General features: G+C 31.9%; 1 protein-coding gene across 1 annotated transcript; it reads right to left on the bottom strand.

The window, feature by feature from the left end:
* Nucleotides 1–8,190: 8,190 nt before the first annotated feature.
* On the bottom strand, nt 8,191–10,283 carry LOC145127558 (uncharacterized). The gene is made up of 4 exons (XM_079062736.1): nt 9,737–10,283; nt 9,342–9,568; nt 8,791–9,236; nt 8,191–8,704 (listed from the first exon to the last, which is right to left on the bottom strand). The coding sequence occupies exons 1-4, from the start codon at nt 10,281–10,283 to the stop codon at nt 8,191–8,193; spliced, it is 1,734 nt and encodes a 577-aa protein (XP_078918862.1).
* Nucleotides 10,284–14,747: the final 4,464 nt, after the last annotated feature.

Here is a 14,747-nt window from a genome sequence, read left to right as displayed (position 1 = left end):
TAAGATTTATTATATAAGAGCTAACAACAACGTCATTGTTATATTTAAAAAACATATATTTGTAAAGATAAATATATTATTGTATTCTGCGTAACGCGCGAGTCTTCGCCTAGTTCCCTCCATAATTGTATGCATAATTTATTTTTTTACCTAATTTAAACCCTTTTGATATTCAATTCCTCAATCTCTTATAATATTTAGAGATTACAAATACACCTCTATCGTTATTTGACAAATTTTGTCTCCACCTATAACGATTGCTTCTTTGGAAGGGTTTTAACTATAATCTTGGGCTTCTTTTACTACTCTTCTTCGTCTGTTCATCGTTTACGCCTCAACAGATAGCACAATCGGTGAGTTTTTTTATTACTTTCTTTGCATATCTTCTTTTTCTTTTGTGAACTATAAAATATGTATTACGTGTCTATGTGTCTTTCCTATTTAGTCGACTTCATCCCAGATACATGTTGGTGGGTGTTCAATCTTCAAAACTTTATAATATTCGATGTTGGTAGGTGCTTAATCTTTAATTTCCTTCTTAAATTCTACTTCATTCTTCATAAAAAGAAACATGCAATTGTCTATTCATTGAGTTACACCTTGTACAAATGATAGAATTACATCTCATCATATTAAATTGCTTCAAATAGACATTGAAATTTCATTTGATTAAATGTTTTATACCTTGTAATAAGAAAATGATAAGAAGGATACGAGAGTTGATGATTGTTAAAATGCATACAAGGTGTTTGATTGAATGTCTGAGTGAAATTTTATTCACAGACATGAACAAATGGACATTCCATTCACTTTTTATCCTGACACTTTAAATTTTATACCAATACCTGAATATGCTAAAATGTGTTTACTGGTATAACTTATATTTATCGAAGATGTAATATGCATACGTGACTATTGGAACACACCCAAAACTGTTGATTTATCAAAAGAACAAGTTGTTGAATGGTTTAAGGATCAAATACAAAGTATCGACATCTTTAATTTGACAGATACCCTTTATTCTCCTCAAAGATCACGTAAATTATCATGTGGTGAAAGCAATTTATGGTTGCTTGGAGTAAAAAACCAACTCATTACAGGTAATAGTGAGCCAAAAAATATGCTAATCAAGAATAATTTCACATTTTTTGTCCCCGAGTTTAACCAATTTTTTTGGGTTTGGTCCCAAAAAGATTTGAATTGGAATTCCAGTCCTTATTTGAGGATTTTGCATTGTCTTTGCCCCTCTACATTTGTTTTGTTGTGTAATTTTTTTTTAATAACTGTTGGTAGTAGTTTTTTTGCAGCAGATTCTCCAAACTATTTTTCTTTTATTTTTTTGATTCAAATTTATTTTAGTGGTTCTTAGATTATGGAGTACCTCTTGGCTTGGAACTGAAGCTCATTTAAGCAGATCTGGAAACTAATCTTTTTTGTATTTAATTCATTTCAGTAGATCTAGAAACAAGATCTATAAAAAAAATTAACTTTTATTTGTATTTTTGTTTGTTTCAGCAAACCTAGAATCATAGATCTTTTCGTCACTTTAGGTTTAGTAGCACATTTTTATTTTCTTTTCACATGTGTTCAATTTACTCACATTTTTTTCCCAGTTGATATTTTCCTTTATATCATTCCATTTGTTCTAATACATTTCATACACCTCAATGACTCCAAGAACAAAAACATGATAGATTAATATCACAACAATGGCTTAATGGCTTAATATCACAAAAATGTAAAAGTCAAAAATATATTTCAATTTAATTCCTAATTTTCATGTATTTATGCAAATATGTTATGTTTTTTTATAATTTATTCTGATCCGACTTTTATCCTCTTATGTGTTATGTACAAGAACATACTGTTTCGGTCCATGATGACAATCTTGAGGTTGTTGATCTTGAAGCTTTAACACCATCATCCAGTGCGGGGAAATGCCCTATTGAGATTGTTGCCACCACTGACTCTTTGGAGTGGTCTTCTTCGAAAGGTGGTGTTGTTTCTGCTACCTTGAAGATCCCAAAAATGGAAAAATTGGAGTAATATGAAGCCACCCATCAACATTTTACATTTCATCTTAAAGATGTTTACAAACATTTTCTTTTTAATCTTTTGTGTGTTACACTTTTAATTGCTGGTTTATGGATTTTTTGGTCAAGTCTTTTACATGTTTTTGAAATTTGGTTTGGATGTTATTTGGTTTGAACACGATGTTATTCGTGTTATTTATGACAATTTCATATTATTGAATTATTTTGTGTTAATGAATATTATGTTTCTTTTACTTTCATTCATGATTTGATTTTGTAGCATTTATTTTCTGTACATTATTATTGTACATGAAACATAGCATATATCGTATGCCTACAAGCTTACTTAAAATCTATGCTTGTTTAATTTATTATTAGTTAAGTCATTTGGATTACTAAATTACAATGTTTTTCTTTTATCATATAGGACATAAATTGTTGATCATTGCAACATGGTACTTGTATCATGTTGTCACATACAAATTAATACATATATGGTGTCAACTTTGTCGCGTATCTTATCACATGTCTTCAAAAATTGTAAGTTTACAAATTTCATTTCCAAAACCACTTTATTTTTATTACATATGCTATTTCACCTTTTTTATTCGTCAAAATGAAATTTAAATTTTATTTGCATAAATATATATCGTTTTCATATGGTAACAAAATAACATCATACACCCGAATGTGCAATCCACATTTATTTCGTCAAGGTTGCCACTTTCACAAATAACCAATCAAGGTAAATTATTCTTAATTTCTTTTATATTATATTTACCTCCACATCTTAAATCATATAACATCAATTTTAATTTCCCAATATATTAACTGTTATCATTAATTTTTTTATACATATATGTCTATAATGTTTAATTTGTATATGTTATTCTTTCCTTTAATATTGTATTTAATGTTTGATATATGTGCATGCACGTATTCTAAATCTATTTTTGTATATTGTACTTATTCTCTCCATAATTATATGCATTTTTTTTTACCTAATTTAAACCCTTCTAATATTCAATTCCCTTATTTAAAGGTTTAGAAATCATCAATATCAGTATATATATATATATATATATATATATATATATATATATATATATATATATATATATATATATATATATATATATATATATATATATATATATATATATATATATATATATATATATATATATATATATATATATATATATATATATATAGATGATATAACCAATAACACAAACCAAATCAAACGTATTGAAATGAGTGACATTTCATATGCTTTGAGAAAGAAAAAACCTAAAAGTGCTGTTCGTAATATTTTACCCATGAGCTCTTCCTTAACCACACCACTGTCTGACATCACAAATGGCAAAATTCATATTTAAGTATTATCTTTATATTTTCAATGCTTAAATGTCTATAATATTCAATTTGTATAACAATTTTTTCCTTAAATTTCGTATTGAGTGTTTGATATATACAATTGTTCTTTAGTGCATACATCCTCTTCATCCAGTGCTCTAAAAACACCATCACATTATGGCGTGAATGTACAATTTTACGTTTAACAGTAACATGAGGCTTCATGTTGGTTGTCCAACTAATGATTTGGATGAGACAAAAGCATTTGTTGAATGAATTCTTAAAATTGGTGAAGGTAATATTGGTGGTCGTAATGATAGTGAAGCTGAAGTTGAATTTCCAAAAGACGTTATCGTTCGCTCTACAGGTGACCATATTCATTCAATCGAATCGACCATTTATCCGTCTTTTGAAAAGCATCTTGATGATCCATCATATTTTCAAGATAAAGCTATTTTGGTCCTTATAAATCAAGAAGTCGATGCTATTAATGACTACATGTTAGGATTGATGAAAGATGAAGGGAAAACTTATCTTCAGATTCTTTATGTGAGACATAGTGAGTAGATTGTTTTGAAGAATCAATTTACTCTTCGAATATATAGAATGCTTTTAAGGCATTTGGAATTCCTAACCATAAACTTGCACTAAAAATAGGTGTTCCGATCATGTTGCTTCGTAATATTGACCAAACCAAAGGTCTATGAAATGGTACTAGGTTACAAATAGTTAGACTTGGAAAACACGTAATTGAGGCACGAATTATAGCCGGTAGATTCTTCAATGAGACTACTTATATACCTCGCATGAAGTTAACTCCGTCTGATAAAAGAATCCCTTTCCGTTTTCAGCGAAGACAATTCTCAGTAGCTGTTTGTTTTGCTATGACCACTAACAAGAGTCAAGGACATTCATTATCAATTGTTGGATTGTATTTGCGTAGACCCGTCTTCACTCATGATCAGTAATATGTAGGTGTTTCTCGTTTGAGAAGTACAAAAAGCTTGAAGGTACTCATATGTGACGAGGAAGGTCGTCCAACCAATAAAACAAAAAATATTGTCTACAAAGAGGTCCTTCAACGATTATAGATAATCAGACAATTCGTTTTATTTTTTTAGACATTTCAATATAATCAATATTACGAAGTCTCATTATGTTACTTTATGTTTTTTTATTCTGTCGTCTTTTTATAACTTTATATCATTTTTTATAAGTTCCCCGCGTTTTATGCGGGTCATAATCTAGTTAATAGTAAACCAACTCCATGTATTATAAATTTCTTACTTTTAGATATAACTAATAATAAACTAGTCCATGTCGTATATATATCTCTTTTGAATTGTCAGTAGGGTGTTGCATGTGAATGACCATATAATAAGTAACTACCATCTTATGAATCTGAAGTTATCTCATATAATAAGGAAACCGTTTTAATGTGTACTTATTTATTGTTTGATAAGTAAAATGTTTTTACACGTATTTGGTAATATATAGGAAAACGTGTTGTAACATAGTTTGTTGTCGGATTGTAGGTTAAAAAATGAGAGTGAAATTTTATAATAAAGCCATAAATTGTCTATATATTCCAAAAATAATTGCATAGGAAAAATATCTATGCCATCTTCTTATGATAACTCTAATAAATCTTTGTCACAAAATGCCCCACTCACTCTTTCGGTAATACATCAATTACCAACATACTATTACTAACCAAAAGCTCTAAAACTAATAAATAAATACCCAATAATTTCATGAGAGTCCAATATGTTGAGGTATGCCGACAACCTCTTTAACCTCAATATTGATGTTGTATACATGTACCTGGTCAGTTCCTCTTTTGGTCTAATAATCTAAATTTCCTTAGAAACACGGGAGTCACTCCTTGAATGCGCTAAATTATAAAAAGCAACATATTTTGATGTGTTACACACAAAATTTTTAGGGTTTTTGTCATAAAAGCCTCCAAATTTACATAAAAAAACCGGTTATGCCCAAAATCGATTTTTTTTGCCACAGATGCCTAACATTTGCCCCTCATGTTTCATTTTAATGTTTTTTACCGGTTCCCCTTTACCAACCGGTTACATCCACCCTTTTAACCCCCAAACATCATCGTCTGCCGTTAACATCGATCCAAAGTCTTTCCCTCCCCTGTATTCTATTCTCTCCCCCGTCTTCTACCCCAAGTATCTGTAAAATGTCGACTTCGTCTGCCAAATCAAGATTCCAAGGTGGTCCAACATCAAGAAAGAAAAGAATAGTTAGATGTGGATGTGGAGATGTGTGCAAGGTATCTGTTGCTCGAACACCTAAGAACTATGGAAATAAGTTTTACGGGTGCCCTAATTACAAGGTAAACAATTTGCCCTAATTTGTAAATTTCTTGAGAAACCTTGAAAAAAGGTATGTAATTCATACAAATTATTGTTTTTCTAGGTGGAAGAAGAGGACTGTGGTTTTCTCAAATGGCACAATGAAGAAGATGGCCACATTATCGACCCAAATCACACAAAGCAGGGGCAGGGGCAGGAGCATGGACAGTTGAAGACTTTGGTAGAAATAATTATAGGTCTCTTAGTACTTATTTTGGTAATGGTGACAATAGTTGTTTTGAAGATGTAAATTATTTTGGATTGGCTTTTGGTAGAATGTTTGGATCGACTTGGCTTTTGGTAGAATGTTTGGATTGATTTTAGTTGCAAATGGAAGTACAATGCTGAAATTGGCTAGTAACTGTTGTTTTGGATGAAGATTTTAGATACAATTTATTTGTGAAATGCAAATGGTAAACTACAATGATGAAATGGTACAATGTTGTGAAATGGTAAAGTACAATGAAATGGTACAATGCTTTGAAATGGTACAATGTTGTGAAATGGTAAAATACAAATTATCTGTGAAATGCAAATGGTAAACATAACAAACATATGGTTCATAATATAGATTAAATTGCTAAATGGTAAAGTACAATGCTGAAATTGGCTAACTGTAGTTACAAATGATACATAATATAGATGCCAATGGTATGGATAAAAAAATATAATATTAAATAACAAACTTAACAAACATATTATAACCATAATGAGGGGATTCATTACATCATATTCATGTACCATTACAAAAGATTACAAAAGATCAACTAACATGTACCATCCATCAATTTGTACCAAATTGCCAAAAATATATCCCAAAAAGGCAACCCAAAAGGTACATGAGAACAACTGGATGAAAGGTGCACTTAGTGGGTGTATAAACTAAGATGTACAAAATGTACCAAAAAGGGCTTGCTGTGCAAATGCCCAAGTATACCATCCCCACCTAAATCCCCCATATACATAACTAACTACTCCAGATTCACTGGATTTGAACATGTGGAACCACCCCCATCTTTATCAAAAACTGCCTTTTTAAGCTTTAGTTTAGTGATCCTCTCTGATGGCTTTCTTTTCCTTGTCTTAGGCACTATCAGATGACCTTCATCATCAGCCACATTCCCATCATCAGCAACCTCATTATTTAGAACATCACCAGCACCCTCATTCCCATGATTAACACCTTCACCTTCAATCACATCACCATCATCTTGATTTTCAACACCTTCAACTTCAATCACATCACCATCATTTACAAAGTCAGCTTCACCTTCACCTTCAATCACACCACCATCATTTACAAAGTCAGCTTCACCTTCACCTTCAATCACACCACCATCATTTAGAACATCATTTACAAAGTCAGCTTCACCTTCATCAACATCAGGCTCATCCTCATTTAAGTCCTGATGCAAGAAATAACAAGGTTAATAAATTACCATATCATATAAATGGGAAAAAACATATATTTAAAATTAAAATTACAAGGTTAATAAATTACCATCTCAACTGGTGGAGTGTCATCAAGTTCAATTTCCAACCACCCCATGCTTTTAATTTCAGCCATGGAATATCCTGCTTCAAGTAAATTTGCTATTCCTTCAACACTTATCTTGATTTTATCTGGGAGAACATCTGATGCATGTCCTTCAGTGAATTCAGGTTCTTCACCACCTTCATTCACCAATGGAACATCAGATGCATCTGATTCATTTACAAAACCAAGAATTTGATCAATTGCATCTCCAACTTCATCAAGACTTTGTTTTAGATCTTGGGCAACCTTTACTGGAACATCAACTGCTTCTTCTTCTAGCACCATAACTTCTTCTTCTTCTAGCACCATAATGTCATCTTCCTCTTCTATCACCTCATTCACCAAAGGAACACCATTAACAGTAGGAACTTGAGCAACATTTTTTGGAATATCATTAACAACTGGAACTTGGTTATTGACCAAATGAACTTCATTAAAAACTGGCTCTGGCACCTTCACTGACACCTCAGTTTCTTCCTCTTCTATCACCTCATTCACCAAAGGAACATCATTAAGAGAAGGAGCTTGAGCAACCTCATTTGGAACCTGGTTGTTGACTTCATCCTGAAATTTGGTTGTTGACTTCCTATTTTGCCTTCTTACAGCCAATTTCTTCCTTCTAACATCTGGGACAGTTACTTCACTTGACTGAGAACCCACAGATGCAATGTCACCAACTCTGAAACTTGGGCCTCTTAAACCTAATTTCCTCATTTTTTGCCAGTGTTAGAACTTGAAGCATGTAGACTGCCCTGTTGACTTGCTTGTTGACTAGGTTGAGTAGTTACAGTTGATGTCATACGTGGTTGACTGCCCTGTTGACTTGCTTGTTGACTTGCTTGTTGACTAGACTAAGTGGGTACAGAAACATGTGGATTGGATCCAGCTACATCACATTTCCTAGGCCTCCCAATCTTCTTTGGTCACATAGGAATTGGTACCTTTTTTTCATTCTTGCAGCCTTTTTATTATGCCCATACTCAAGACAATTAGCACATCTTACTGTCCTTGGGGGTTTCACCCTTGAAGTGGAACTAAACTTACTCTCTTTCTCACTTGCATGCCTCCTTCTTTTGGTTCTGGGCCTACCAGGCATTTTCCTACCAACAGGTGGCAAAGGCTTGTTGTATCCAGTTAGAGGCCACATATTACTCCCATTCACAGGACTGATGTTTGTAGAGTAGCATTCCTTGAATTTATTCACTGAAAAGTAGTCACTAATATATCCATCTGGAGTTTGATGGATATAATTAATGGCTGCTATGGCATGGACACAAGGGATTCCAGACAAATCCCATAATCTGCAAGAACAAACCCTACCATCCAAATCTACCTTGTAACTAGCACATGCTCTTCTCACTTCAAATATATTTCCCAGGCTATGCACTACTAACCAAAGACTGCATGAAGACAAAGAGTATGTATTAGTCATTATATATCAATTGTAATGACAGTTATAAAAAGAAACAATTATTTTGTGTCTTACCTAAAGTTCTTTCCAAAAAGATTCATCTTCTTAATCACCTCTGGACATATATTACCTTTCCATTTACTGCATTCATCATTCATAAAGGAAAACCTGTCCATTATGTATATCCTTATCTCTTCAAGCATTGTAATTAAAGGTTTTTTCCTAGCTTCTACAATTATGGAGTTGAAACACTCTGAAATACCATTCTCCACTGCCTCATAAGCAAACCCTACACTCATGTAAGCTCTGCACCATGTTTTGGGTTCTTTTGACATTAGATACTCATATGCACTAGGGCTTATGGTCTTTATTTTTTCCATGTTTCTCAAGAAGTCACCTTCAACAGAACTCATTGCCCAAGCCCAAAACAGCTTCTTCAACTCCAATCCAGAGAAAGCTTTATTAAAATTTGCATAAATGTGTCTAGCACATTGCCTGTGCTCCACATGTGGCAAAATAACCTTAACAGATTCAAGCAAACCTTGTGAACAAACATATTATCTTAGTATTTATAACCATAATGAAATAATCAAATTGAAATATACTATGATTATTAGGGAACTTACTTTATGTTGATCAGAAATAACAACCAAATCTACACTAGTACCAAGGTCAAGATCATCCTTCAGAAGCTCCAGAAACCAGGTCCAATTATCCTTTTTTTCCACATCAACAACAACCCAAGCTATTGGGAACACCTGGTTATTAGCATCTCTACCTATGGCTGTGAGTAATTCACCTTTTACCTGGCCCTTTAAGAAGCATCCATCCAACCCTATTACCTTCCTACACCCTAATTTCCATCAAACACTTAAAGATTTGAAACATATGTAAAACCTTTTAAAATAATTCTTATCATCTGGATTGTTAGTAACACCAACTTTGCTTGTAGACCCAGGGTTTGATCTCAACAACTCTTGGGCATAATCCTAAATTCTTGCATAGTGTTCATTTAATTTACCCTCAATCAGTTCTTTTGCCCACTGTTTTGCCCTTCTAACCTGTCCTATAGATACCACACATCTATACCTTTGTTTGATGTCACTGATCATCTCCCTAAATTTAACTTTGGGCTTATTTGCTATCTCAGTAACATAGTGTCTTCCAATCCATTCCGGGGTAACAATAGACCCAAATTTAAACACTCTAGAACAAAGATGCTCAGAATTCATTGCCTTAACCTGGAAGGTTCTGTCATTGTACATCCAAGCTGCATAAAGTCTAAAAGGGCATTTATTATCTTCATGTCTCTTACCACATCTTTCAACAATTCTTCTATTGTCACTATTTTGAAAGTATATTTGGTACCCTCCATTTACTGCATAGTTTGTCACACAGAATTTCAGTTGTGCAGGTGATTCGAATACGTCCCCTAACTTAGGTTCCATATTATCCCACCTAACATTTGGATCATGTATTCTGTATTTGTTAGTCACTTCTTCCTCTGCCTCCTCATCATTTTGCAAATCATTACCATGGTCCACTCGATCTTTCACCTCATCAGTCATACTTGCATTTCTAATGTTCGCATCACAAAGTAGAATGTTAAGAAAATGATCCTTACATTTATCAAGCCTTGATACAAACTCCTATCGTGGTTCATGATCCATGTAAATCCCGTGCAGCTCAAAATCCATCTCATTTAACCCGGAAAATGGCTCGTAAATTCTAGCAAATGGGTCGTCGTAACCATCGTCTGAAGAACCCATTTCTAACCCCTGCATAATCGCAACCATTATCATGAAAAGTAAGCAATTAATGGAGATGATTTCTCGTAAAAACCATGATCAGACCCTAATATCTTACTTCTTGAAAAACCCTAGCTTCAGACAATGAGAATGCTTCAACAGATGGAGTGTTAACGGAGGAGAAACGGAGGAGAGGGGCTTAACAATGTTACCGGTTGCAAATGGGGATGTAACCGGTTGGTTAAGGGGAAACGGTAAAAAACATTAAAATGAAACATGAGGGGCAAATGTTAGGCATCTGTGACAAAAAAAATCGATTTTGGGCATAACCGGTTTTATTCTGTCGTCTTTTTATAACTTTATATGCATTTTTTATAAGTTCCCCCCGTTTTATGCGGGTCATAATCTAGTTAATAGTAAACCAACTCCATGTATTATAAATTTCTTACTTTTAGATATAACTAATAATAAACTAGTCCATGTCGTATATATATATATATATATATATATATATATATATATATATATATATATATATATATATATATATATATATATATATATATATATATATCTCTCTCTTTTGAATTGTCAGTAGGGTGTTACATGTGAATGACCATATAATAAGTAACTACCATCTTATGAATCTGAAGTTATCTCATATAATAAGGAAACCGTTTTAATGTGTACTTATTTATTGTTTGATAAGTAAAATGTTTTTACACGTATTTGGTAATATATAGGAAAACGTGTTGTAACATAGTTTGTTGTCGGATTGTAGGTTAAAAAATGAGAGTGAAATTTTATAATAAAGCCATAAATTGTCTATATATTCCAAAAATAATTGCATAGGCAAAATATCTATGATAACTCTAATAAATCTTTGTCACAAAATGCCCCACTCACTCTTTCGGTAATACATCAATTACCAACATACTATTACTAACCAAAAGCTCTAAAACTAATAAATAAATACCCAATAATTTCATGAGAGTCCAATATGTTGAGGTATACCGACAACCTCTTTAACCTCAATATTGATGTTGTATACATGTACCTGGTCAGTTCCTCTTTTGGCCTAATAATCTAAATTTCCTAAGAAACACGGGAGTCACTCCTTGAATGCGCTAAATTATAAAAAGCAACATATTTTGATGTGTTACACACATAATTTTTATGGTACAACAATCTTATATTCAATCCCCTACATACATAAATACATACACACACACACACACACACACACATATATATATATATATATATATATATATATATATATATATATATATATATATATATATATATATATATATATATATGTGTGTGTGTGTGTGTGTGTGTGTGTGTGTGTGTATAAAAGATAGTTTATAATATTGAAATAACTTGAAAACCATTTGATCTAATAATGGCGCAAAAAACTTATGACATAAAAGATATAGACTTGAAAATACAAATATATTTTTATGTTTATAATTCATAACAAACCAAACTGACTATCTACACCAGACAATGGATGAGACGTGATCAATGACATCATATCTTAGGTAAGTAAGGTGTCGAATACATGGGGAACGAGTACTAATACATCACTATCTTTATATTAATCAATCTTAATAGAAAACATACTAAAGGGATTATAAATGTCACTCAAATAAACTGTCAAATCAATAAGAAATAAATAATGAAATAACAAATAATGTTATCAACCATGGCTAATTGCATAGATAACATAATCTGAAGGTACTCATATTTCTATTCAGTCCATCCTAGTTCATTGATGATTTATATTATGTGCAATGGATATTGGTCTGTTGTTCAACGATTCCTAACTTGATTAATTCCAGACTAATTTCATTAATCCTATGATTCTAAGTTGTCAGCAGCAATGATAGCTCCCTAACTCAATCTATTCATTCATATTATGTAATGACTCAATATGTATGATCAGTCACATGGTTAGTGGCAAATTTTCAAATTGTCCAAGCTATGAGATCAATCACGAATAGTAAATCAACTTTATTATATTTAACCTACAGACTACTCCACTAGTAAGATCTGTCTACGCCCGAACTGGTCAAGTTTTGATCTCCTAGCGGTTAACTAAACAATTGATTCAATATACATAATCTGAACTTAATCTTAGACCATGCACTTAGTTACATAAACATAATAAAATCAACCATAATACACATGAGTCTTTATTTGAGTATAAATATAATAAATTAAACAACTCTCAATAACCAAAGATCAATCAATCATTAAAACTACGGTTTCATAATTTTTTTGAAATAATCATAAAGGGTTTAATCTTAAATCTTGAAAAGAACATATAGGAGATAAAACTGTTGACTAATTATAGACAGAAAAGTAAACAAACTCGTAACCTAATGATTTCTTTTCTTGATCTACAGATTTCTGCATCTATATTAGCCTGCCGACTGATATATAACTTTCTTGACCTTCAAAACAACCTTCTTTATTCGTTTCCTTCTGTATTCTTCTTATTTTCTAATTTGATCATGCATTGGACGAATTTGGGGGGTTTATTTATAGTTTTCAGCACCGACCCAGATCACGACGAGATTTGAAATCTTGGCGAGAAATAATAAATCCGGAAAATATATTCCAAATCTTCATAATATTTTCCATGCTTAACGACAACTTTATTGGTCTGACTTCAAGGCCGATTTTGGACATGATACGATCGGATTTAGCAAAAAGGCCTCACACGTTAGTCATAGCAAATTTTATTGATTTTCCAAAACATATTTAAGCTTGTTAATTAGAGTTACGAATCATCAAATGTGGCCAAACACTACAGAGGGTTCCGTCAACCAATTTATAATTTAGTAAGTCTTTTCCTGTTTTGCTCAAACTCATCAACTTAGATCCATTTAGCCAGTTTTCACTTCTATTTCATCAACATGGACTTTTTACCTACAAAATATAAATATAAAGGAATTAAACACTTTTTGTCCCATTTTAATTATAAAAATGCCCATAAAATGTCCATTAAAATATGTATAATTTAAGACATATCAAAATATCAAACACTTGGCTTTTGATTGTCCTCAAGCAAAATACAGAATAATCTAAGTCAGATTTATATTTGTCGTTACATAAGATAACCCTATTCTAAGCCCATAAATTCTATTCAGCTTCAATGCGTATATCTATGTTTAAATCTTAATAACTTTAACAGTTTTAAATACTCACAATCTTCATAATGTTCCCTAATTAATATGAACAATATGCACTTTTGCATCCCTTTGAATATACCCTTATTAAAAATTCCTTAAATGTAACGCACACGTTTTTCGCTAGGCATTTTATAGAAGAATCATTATTTTCGTTGGTCGATAATGTATATTTTCTTTTGAGTAACTGAAAAAGAATTCTTCAAACATGATATGTGATTATATATATATATATATATATATATATATATATATATATATATATATATAGTACACGAAGTTTGGACAAATGTTATGGGCATATAATATTTGTATAAAAGATTATTTTAAAATTTAACGCTTTGTGTGAAATAAACATTAATAATTAAAAGAGTATTAGGAATAAATAATATCGATGAAAGTTATAGTAATTGTGATTACGAACCCGTGAATATAAAGAACGCCAAACTCTGACCTCATATGAAGAAGTTACGATTTTTCGAAGTTTTGTGTTTGACATAGTGCGTCAGTATCTATTGTAAAATACCAAAAGAAAAAAGTTTACTTGTTAGCCAAAGCAATGTAAACAGGAGTTGATATCCATGTAAATTTGAATCCGTAGATATAGAACATCGAGAACAAAATTCATATGAAGAAGTTATGAATTTTGCAAGATTTTTCGCAGTATAATCTTTATAAAATTTAAAGTGAAAAAAGAATGCAAATTACCTGTTGAAATCTAAATGAAATTTCTAGTACACGGAATTATGAATACATGGATATTAAGAACGTCGAAAATGGAGCTCGTTTGCGAAAGTTATGATTTTTCGAAGAATGCAAGAAATTACCTGCGAATGGTGATGTGACACCAGAAGAAATTGACATGTGGCAGCTGCTGGAGACATCAGCTCACCTACCACTATGATGACTTGACATCACTAGAAAGCGCCACATAGGCATGCTTTTCAAGAACTTTTTTTCTATAAATTGGCTCGATTATTTTCATTTTTCTTTACACATTTTTCTCTCGACCTCTTTTCCACACCTCGATTTTTGTCATTCAGCGTCGAAGTTATGTTCCCGGAGTTTCTGAGTCTTGCTAGAA

The sequence above is a fragment of the Lactuca virosa genome, chromosome 7 (genome assembly GCF_052849685.1).
Source record: "Lactuca virosa cultivar CGN04683 chromosome 7, Lactuca_virosa_CGN04683_v6, whole genome shotgun sequence".
Lineage (NCBI taxonomy): Eukaryota > Viridiplantae > Streptophyta > Magnoliopsida > Asterales > Asteraceae > Lactuca > Lactuca virosa.
Note: the sequence above shows the minus strand (reverse complement) of the source record. Positions and strands in the feature narration are given on the sequence as shown.

Excerpts from the sequence above, each read along its gene's own strand:
- LOC145127558 (XM_079062736.1), bottom strand. The coding sequence starts at position 10,283 with ATGACTGATGAGGTGAAAGATCGAGTGGACCATGGTAATGATTTGCAA. Across the intron at positions 9,237-9,341 it reads TTATTTCTGATCAACATAAA|GTTATTTTGCCACATGTGGA; the intron begins GTAAGTTCCCTA and ends GAATCTGTTAAG. Across the intron at positions 8,705-8,790 it reads CTTTTTGGAAAGAACTTTAG|TCTTTGGTTAGTAGTGCATA; the intron begins GTAAGACACAAA and ends GTCTTCATGCAG.